Here is a 10,177-nt window from a genome sequence, read left to right on the forward strand (position 1 = left end):
GAGCCTGATGTGGGGCTCGATCCCAGAACGCCGGGATCACGCCCTGAGCTGAAGGCAGACGCTTAACAGCTGTGCCACCCAGGCGCCCCTGCTTTGCCATTCTTAAGCCTCTCCCCAAGGTTAACTCTGGTATGGGTTTATGTGTGGGTTGTTGGGGAAGGTCCTACAGTGATTCCAAGGTTTCCTGGTTAGTTGATATGTGGCTTTGGGGGGATTCTGCCTGCCTGTGGACTTCAGGTAGTTTTATGTGCTTAAATGATTTTTTTCCCCCAAACCAGAAATGAAACTTGAATCTAGCAGAAAGGATTAGATGGTTTGGGTGGGGAAAGGATGACAGATAACTAAACCATGAACTTTCTTGTGGTGAGTGTGAATAGGAAACATCGAGGTATTCTTGGAAACGAATCTGTAGACTGGGATGTGGCTGTCTAAGTGTGTGCTAAGCTGCACCCGGGGTTTCAGATTACTTGCTCTGCCTTCTGGAGAGTCCATGGTTTGTATTTCAAAACAGCAAATCCTGGCTGTTTCTATAAGCATTTTGCATTGACAGATCCTTTTCCAGATAGCTCAAAACTAAGAACCTCACAGTTGAGTAAGAGAGGAAAACCTAGAAGATGGGGTACATATCCTGCTGTGCACACTAGGGCAGGTACCCCCGTACTGCCCCAGTGCACAGGGCTGTGTTCTTGAAGAGAGACCCACAGAGATATCACAGGTAGATCCTTAAAGAGCTGTCATTTTGTTTGCTCCCTGCACTGCCCCCCTGCCAACACGAACCCAAATGCAAAGACTCAGTAGTCAGGATAACAAGCTCCTCTCCAATACCCATCACAACCTGATGAGTTAGCCTAGTGGGAATTTAGTGTGGTTTTGTCAATTACCAATATGCTTCCCTTGTGAGTCTTATTTTGAATATCTTTTAAGTTAACTGAGTTATAATCAATACTTCTCATATTTTCTTGAATTTCTTTTTATTTCAGTAGTTGTGATGAATATTTAAGAGAAAGTTCACAATGCTCAAATTTATTCAAAGATAAGATCAGTAAGTATTACTGGAGAAGTCTACATAAATAATAGAACTGATGGTTCAGACCTGCATTTAATAATTCTGTCCCCTTATTTGCATAGGTTACAGAAATGTTTTTTTCTTAACATAATCTTCCTGCTCCTCTTCTCAACTTTGATATATTAATTTTTGTTATTTCTGGCAATGATTTTTATTCCAAGAGATAAAATTTCAGTCATTTCAACATTAAAAATAACCATAAAGTCAACCAAAAAATGTGATTTAATCAAAGTACCCTGAATCAATGGAAAACAGTTTTTTGTTTCTTTCCATGAATTAAAAACTGCCTTAATATTCTTAGGATCACAGTTGACCTTTGGCAATTTGGATGTGATATGAAAATTACCAAAGTGGATTATAATTGAGATATATATATCTATATATATCCATCAGTCTATTCTTAGCATTGCAACTGAGACATTGAGATGAAAGTCGGACCTTATATTTTTGAACAGTTGAGTAACACCATCCTGGGTTTTTACTAAAACTGATGAAAGAGAAAATATGGTAAACTGGATGCATATAACAAACATGGGAGGTCGTAATGTTTCCAGGATATGGCATCTTGCCATTGACCACAGCCTCTTGGAACAAGATAAAGTCACTGAAATAGTTAACAGATGTTAGCCATACTAGAAATATAAAAGTTCTATTGCTAAAAATTATGTTCGGTCAGATGGAGATTTGGCGCTTGGTCCATAATTTAACTGACTTGGCAAATGGAAAGTTGAGATCCAGAGGCATAATGCATAATATCAAGGCCACACACTTTGCACACTCTGCAGGAGCTCATAAACTACTGACAGTATGTATACTGTGCTAAGCCAGCTTGATTAAGTATTAACACAGTATTTGATACTTAGGGAAATCTGAAGTCAACTTTCACATCTACTAAATTAAAAAGTTATTTCTATAAGAGCAAAAGAGTAGACTTTTCTCTAAGTTCAAAAGCATGTCTACAAATCGTAGTATTTAGCTTCAGCTTGCATTTTACCAATGACTGGTATTGCTTTCCACTGATTTTGTAATATATCCAGTAATACTCTTTAAAATTATATTTTTCCCACTCTTGTCTATTACTTCACATTTCAGAACAAGTTGACAGTACTGATTTCCAGATGAGTATCTGTAGCTCTAATGGATCTTCTCAGCCTTGAGTCACACGTTAATTCAAATCAAGCATTGAAGGAGGCCTGTGCTACTTTAGAGCTTGTGGTTTTATTCACAGCTTTGCAAATAAAGTCACCAGCTTCCATCACTTTGTAAAGATTCACACCCTGTTAAGGGAAAGAAGAGATGCCAGGTGGATTAGAAAGAAAGAACACAAAACAGATTTCTTTTCATTTTATTAGTAGCTAATTAACAGTTTGAAATTACTAAACAAAATATTACCCATTATTGATTTGAGGGTCATGTTCGTCTTCTTCATGAATCACATAATCAGCATTTTAGATTTTTTTTTATTAAAGCATATCTTGAATCTGACTCTTAAATAATATAGGCTAGCCACACCTAGATCAAAAAACACCTCAATGTAATTCAGGGTGATATCTAAACTCAAGGAAGGGCAATAACAACTAGAAAGAACCTACAAAATGCCAGTGGAGGGCAGTTAAACTTAGAATGGTTTAGAGGAGTTCATAGATGAGGACTTAAGAAAAAAACCTTTTTACAATTAAAAAAAAAAAAAACTTGATACACCTGTGAGAAATACAGGAAAAGTAAATGTATAATTTTATTGGCATTTAGAAACACTGTTGGTATGATATTGAAGGGAGTAGTTGTAGGTGAAATAAAATGAAATAGTATTTAGTACACATCTGGAACTTGTTTGCCTGGAAACTTGTACTATTTGAAAGCATAAACAGGATCAACAAAGGCTTAGGTAAATCCTTGAATGACAGATAGGCAGGTGGGTATGGAGGCCAAGTTCAGGGCATGCTCCTCATCTCTGGGCTTGGTGTAGCGAAAGATCCCCATCAAGGTCTCCACCCAGCACCTCAGCGTCACTGTAGGGGTGGTAGAGCATTAGGTGGGTTACCCAGAGATTTGCCCTCAGGTAGCACGTCATAAACTCCCATGTCTTGCCTTAACATGGACTAGAAACGATGTGGACTTAAAATTGAACAGACTCAGACTTCCTGGCTCTTAAGTAGTTCTTAATATTTATGTTAGTCTGTCATTTCCTTAAAAGAGATAAATATAAATACAGGACCGTTTCATAACAATGATCATAAGAAGATGATCATTTTATTTTATTTTTAAAAGATTTTATTTATTCGACAGAGATAGAGACAGCCAGCGAGAGAGGGAACACAAGCAGGGGGAGTGGGAGAGGAAGAAGCAGGCTCATAGCAGAGGAGCCTGATGTGGGGCTCGATCCCAGAATGCCGGGATCACGCCCTGAGCCAAAGGCAGACGCTTAACCGCTGTGCCACCCAGGCGCCCCAGGAGATGATCATTTTAATACAGTCAATTCTCTCTAGAAACTTTGAGAGCAATGTTTCCTTTGTAGTTTTTCTCTTTTTGAGAATTACCAAGAAAATTATTCTGTGAAATGATACTTATAAGTGATTCTCGTTGTCTTTTTGCTATAAAGTTGTTCTTTTGGGTGCCAACGTTTGGTTTGAGATTATTTGTCTTGTCCTGGAAATGACTTTAGGTAGAATACGTTAGGCACATTTTAGTTGACATTGTAAATGGAGCGTTACTTAAGTTTTACAAATAATTAGCTACATGTGTCTATCATTTTTAAATTACACCCAGCAAGGGATTATAGAAAGATCTTCGTCACCAGTGTTCTTTGCTTTCCAAGAATTCCACTGATAATAAGTAAGCACTGGAATTTGCATTCTACCCAAAAATTTCATTTTGGCCTTTCTCTATCATTTTACCTAACAAATATCATTATAAAATAACATTGCATTTATTATTGAATCATTTGTCAGGTGTTTAGATGTGTCTTGTATACTATGATATTCTCAGGGTTTTCGAGAATCTCGTGTAAAATAAGGTTTCTGTCCTCAGGCTGTTTAGCATCAAGCAGGCAATAGGGACCCCTATTGTGTGTGGGGGTGTCTTGTATTATAATTAAAGTCACTGATAGAGATATGCCCAGGTGATAATGAGGGCGAAAGTTGGGGCAGTCAACCCACTGACAAAAAGAAAGTAGAGAGGAGTGTGTCAGGAAAGGGTGTGAGGAAGGGTAAATTCTGACCCGAGTCTTACTTGGGGAGTAGGAGTCACTGAGAAAGGGGACAGAGGAGGCATTTCGGGCAGAACAACAGTACAAAACATCTAAAAAATGCCATGTTGTATGTTTAGAATGATGGGCAGAGATGACCTAAAAAGGCACAAATAGGCCATTTTAGGTGAGAGAACACAACTCTGGTTTTCAGGAAATGGGAATCCACTGATGAGCGTGCAAGCAAAAACAAGCCATATTCATGTTTGTATTCTGGATGAAATCCTCTGATGGTAGCATGGAAGATGAATTTAAGGGCTAGTCAGAAGTCTGCACAGCAGTGGGGAGGATGAATACCCAGGAAAGAGCTAAGGAATTGTGCTGACATGCTACAGCAAGGGTATTAAAGAACCAACAACCAAAATATAAGTCAAATTAGTGGCTCTTGGTAAGTGATTGGCATGGGAGCCATAATAACCATGGATTCTACAGAGAATCTTGGCTTAGCCTGGGTAGCTCGTTGAATTGTAGCTCCTGCCCAATGGAACAATTCTCTCCTTAAATTTTGAATTCTTAGGAATGAAGCCATGGCTTATTTGCGTTTCAGTCCTCAAGTTCTAGAACATGACCTGATACATAATATGCATCAAAGCATCCACTATTTTTAATTCAGTCATCTAAATATCCAAGAAAGAATCTCATTTGCCTCCATTTTTGTCATGGCCATACATTTCTACCAGAAATGATTAAGCTACTGTAAATGAAATAAGTCACTCCTAACCAGGAAAGACAGGCAACAGCTTTTGGTGTTTATCCCAAGTGATACCCATCCCCCAATGAACGTTACTGAGCGTCTCTATGTAATAGCTGTAGTAACTCCTCGCTGGCTGCCGGGGAAGCTAGACGCAGAAATAAGATCCTGATATGATCTCAGGGTAGGTTCAGAGGTGGAAGCACACAGGTTGGTGTGGAAGTCTTAATGTAAGGAACCCAACAGCATGAGCCTGGGGGTTAGGCAAGGAGACACTAGAAGACTTTCGGGGATGGTGGAAACTCACTCTCCAGGTGAAATCGAGTATGGGGAGGAAGGCCATCCAAGTATGTTGGAAGCAAGAGCCAGGATAGAGGTGACAAATAAAGTGGTGTGGGAATGGGACTACAGGCAAGTGGTGCTGTAGGAGCTTTTTGTAAGTAGAGTGAAGAGAAAGAGAGAAGATGGGAGGGAGGGAGAGAGAGAGAGGGAAAACTCCATGCTGAAATCCAGATGATGCTTTTACATCTCAGAAAACATTCTGAACTTCTAATCATTTGTGAACTTTTTTCTTTTATATTTTGCCCCTCCCCATCCCCCCCCAAAATCTGCCTTACAGACTAATAAGCAATGTTAACGAGCATGTGGCAAAACAAGGTGCTAATTAAGGTGGATGCTATAGAGAATATGACTTTTCAGGAACTTTTTTAAAGAGACAATTCTTGTTGTCCAGTGTCTCACATGCTAAGTAGTATTAAGCTCTCCTCTTTCCTGACCATTCAAATAGTGCCCTGGGCTTTTTTCCAGATGCTTTAGTTGTCAGTTCGAGAAGAATCAAGATCTCTGTTTCCTCCTAGTAAAACACCCATCCAAAACAAAAGTGCAAAAACAACAATCCTAATGGCAGAGACACAGGCTCTCACTTACTGTGTGTGTAATCAAATCAGATGATAATGAAAAAGGACTTCGGAGGTCAGGAAGCCTATAAAAATGTGAAATGGTAGCATTATTGGTGTTGGAGCTGCAGCAATAAGTTACTTTATAAGGCCCCCTAAGGAGTTTTTATTGTATTTTCCCACTGTGCATTTTAGCAAACAGCAAAAGTGTAGTAAAACTTTGACCTCAAAATTGCTTCCCAAATCTAAGACAACTTCCCACTTGTATCTGAAAGGCACACATGAATATTAAAATATGTTAAATGACTTACTGTGTTGAGCCCCAAGCCATTAAGCATATATATCAAATCCTCAGTGGCTACATTCCCAGAAGCACCTTTTGCATAAGGGCAGCCGCCTAATCCAGATACTGCAGAGTCTGCCGTATTAATCCCCATCTGGAAAACAAACCAGAACACTCAGGGCTTGTCTATTTACGGCACATAAATTGTTGAATTTCTATTTAACCTGTTCCAAAAAGCAAATAAGCAAAATCTAAACCTGTTATCCAAACATACTCACTTACTCACCTGCTGCTAGAACAGTCCCCGGGGGTGCTGATTTATTTTCTACCTAATCTTGTCTTTTAGGCTAACAAACTCCAATGATCTCAGGAAGTAGAATAATCTTAAAATTAAAATGGTGTTATTCATTGATAACTGCACGACTGTAGGGGGTAAAGTTTCAAGCAAGATGAATTCACTGCCAGGTTGTATCAATTCTCCAATTCTCTAGTTCGATCCTAATACTATTATGTAAACACAAAATACTTCTAACACCCCAACTGCAAGTCAAGGTGCCTTAGAAGACAGGTGGTCGTGGTAGGGTCACTGTGTTTGAAATAGGATTTTTGTGGGCTCAATTCACCCATTCAACTCACTTGATCTTTACTAAGCCGTTATTTTGTGTACCCAGCCCTGCTGCTTTGGGAGAAGTGAAGAGCTATTTGGGAGGCAAGTCATCCACCACTAACAGTAGCACCCTCTCACATTTACTGAGTCCTCCGTAAGTGCTGGATACTATTCCTAACATCTTATGAGTAGTAACTCATAATCTTCACAAAAAACCACAAACCAACCATGAGGTAGATATCCTTCTAACACCCCCAAATCACAACCGAAGAAACTCAAGTACAGCAGGAACACAAAATTTGCCCAAGGTCACCTCTGTCTCCAGAAAATTCACACTGGGATTTATGGTTTCTGGAAGCATGCAAATTGTTACAGGTCATGTGTGTGGGGATATCAGAGGTAGAGGATATGTGTGTGCTGGAGATGTCCTTGAAGACGTGATTACAGTGGGGTCTGAAAGGAGCCCTGGAGATCAGAGCATTGGAGAAGACTGGAGAAGAGAGGCAGGCATGTCATACCTCTGTAAAAGGTGACAGTTGGACAATCAGAAGCTACCAAGAGGTATAATCTGATTATTCAAATCCTGGGCATTGAGGGGGGAAAAAAAAAGTAGCATGACCTCTGCTAAATGAGAAGCACCTGAAAGCAGAGATCTTGGGCAGCCCGTTAGGTCAGCCATTTGCATTCACAGGATCAGAACCTTACATTGTGCCTACATCTCCACAGTCAGCCTCAGGAGATCTGGGCTCGGACTTAAGAATCTGAGTTTTTCACAAGATCACAGATGCTGCCCTTGCTGCTAATCTGGGGAATCACACTTCCTTTTGTTTTTCTTTTTTGATAAACTTTTTATTTTAGAAGAGCTTCAGATCTTTAGAAAACTGGTGAGGAACAGCATTCCCATATCTTACCACCTAGTTTCCCATTTTGTTACATTATCTTATGTGATTACGGTAAATCTGTCACAACTGGTGACAAATATTGGTATGTTATTATTAAAGTCCATACATGATTCTGATTTCCTCATTTTTTTTAAGATTTTATTTATTTATTTGACAGCCAGCGAGAGAGGGAACACAAGCAGGGGGAGTGGGAGAGGAAGAAGCAGGCTCCCAGCGGAGGAGCCTGATGTGGGGCTTGATTCCAGGACCCTGGGATCACGCCCTGAGCCAAAGGCAGACGCTTAACAACTGAGCCACCCAGGCGCCCCTGATTTCCTTATTTTGAACTTAATGTTCTTGTCTGTCCTTCAGTTTGGGTTTGTCTAAAGGCAGACTAGAATTCTGAAATATTTTGAGGAAGACCACAGAGGTGAAATGCCATTCTCAATACATTGTATTAATCATCGTACACACTGTCAACAAGATTAATGACTGGTATGTACCTTGATCACCTGGCTGAGGTAGTGTTTGTCAGGGTTCTGTAGTAAGCAAGCCCCCACTCCCCACTTTCCAGGCTGTACTCTTGGGAGAAAAGTCACTATGTGCAGCTCACACTTAGAGGTACAGAGTATCTACAGAAATCACTTGGAATCCTCCCATTTGATTTGTATATTTGTATACAATTTGATTTGTATATTCTCCTCTATTTATTCAAACATTGTTTTTTATCAGTAGGGACTCAAGGCATTTTTCAGTTTGGTTTAGAATCCAATATTACTTTATATATTTTGTGGATCAGGTTGTTTGAGATTCGGTTTTTAGCAGCTCTTTCAGTTGGTTCCTGTGTCTCATTCTCACATCAAAGGGACTGTGCTTTTTGAACCATTCTTCCAGATTTCCTCTTGAGACTTAAGATACCTACACCAAGGTCTACCAGGTAAAAAAAAAAATTGTTTTTGGATGGTAGACCAAAACAGTTAACAGTGGTGATCACTGGATGGTGTGATTATAGGTAATTTATTTTAATAATAGGTAATTTATTTTAATTCTGTTTGTCTTTATTTTTCAATTCCTTCAAAACGGATGTTAATTATATATAAAGTATTAAAAAAATAAGGTTTCTGTAAACTTTCAACTGTAGTAGAATAACAGTATGTAAATGAGAATGAACATAATGAATGAATCCAAGATTCATTTTCTTGATTAACATCATTATTTTGCCACTAAGTGATCTTCCTAGGGTGTGAGACTGCAGGGTTAATCTGGATACAAAATGTTTCAAAAAGACATGATCTGAGTGAAAGGTTACCTGGAAAATGGCCTTTCCCACTTTCCTAGAATGAGAAAAGCTATAGACCTGGGGATTTTCTATCAGCTCCATTCCCAAGTTAATTGAATCAATTGTGTGCACCATGTGGCTTTAAAGCAAATTTGAAGAGTTTATTAAAGTATACATTACATGTGAAGGAGAACATGAAGCTATTAATGCCTTTTAAATTCTTTTTAAAAAATCACAGTACTACTTTAAAAGCACTTTTTATGCAGTATCTCCTAAATTCTGATCTCTATTTAATGTGCAATTAATTCTATTCCTTAGAAATAAATATTAATAGATAATGTTATCCATATACTAAGCTATGGTTTAATCTTTTATTTAGGAGTGTCTGAGTGGCTCAGTCAGTCAGGCATCTGACTCTTGGTTTCAGGTTAGGTCACGATCTCAGGACTGTAGGATCCAGCAGGGAGTAGGGCTCATGATCAGCAGGGAGTCTTCTTGAGATATTCTCTCTCCCTCTCCCTCTTTGTCCTCCATCCATCCCCCCTCACATGAAACTTTGCAACTACGAAAATTTGATTTTATTATGTATGTTTTCTTTACAACTACTTCCCTATGCCACTGGAAATGATAGAAACTATGCTGTAAACAAGTTCTTGACAAAATAGGAAGAAAAACATTTATTCTCTTCATTGATCCTTGATGGTAAATAGAGGGACAATTGTACTTAAATAATATAGTACATGTCACTACATTCTATAATATCATGTGTTTGAAGATAATAGATGGGATCTTAGATGATTTTATCATATAAGAGATTGTCTTCATTAAAAGATGATTTGTAGATACTCCCTTTCCCATGTCTCCAAACACAAACCACTATTTTCAGGCTTTCACGTTCCCAGGGGTATGGGTGTGTGTGCACGTATGTGTGTGTTCCTGGTGTGTTTGTGTGTGTGTGTGCATGCGCCCTCGCACATGCGTTCACACCCAAGCACAAGCAGGTTTTTTGCACCACAGGTCGAAAAACAAAGCATTTGGTTGTTTTGAAGGAAAGTACATCTTTAGATGAGAAACCACAAGGTGGCAACGTAGCTTCAAAATCCACCAAGTTAAAGTCCGGCATTTACCACCCCACTGTGTTCCAGCCTCCCCAAATGACAAACATGTAAATAAATCACTTTATATTATACAAATAACTATTTTCTTTTCAAAGGATGAAACTTTTACTAA

General features: G+C 39.0%; 1 protein-coding gene across 1 annotated transcript in view; it reads right to left on the reverse strand.

The window, feature by feature from the left end:
* Positions 1–964: 964 nt before the first annotated feature.
* The window catches only part of HMGCLL1 (3-hydroxymethyl-3-methylglutaryl-CoA lyase like 1), a 193,417-nt gene continuing 184,204 nt past the window's right edge, over positions 965–10,177 (reverse strand). The window contains 2 exon segments of the mRNA XM_034648104.1: positions 965–2,343; positions 6,209–6,334. Coding sequence (XP_034503995.1) covers positions 2,242–2,343; positions 6,209–6,334 — 228 coding nt within the window. The 3' untranslated portion in view covers positions 965–2,241.

This window comes from Ailuropoda melanoleuca, chromosome 19 (genome assembly GCF_002007445.2).
Source record: "Ailuropoda melanoleuca isolate Jingjing chromosome 19, ASM200744v2, whole genome shotgun sequence".
NCBI lineage: Eukaryota > Metazoa > Chordata > Mammalia > Carnivora > Ursidae > Ailuropoda > Ailuropoda melanoleuca.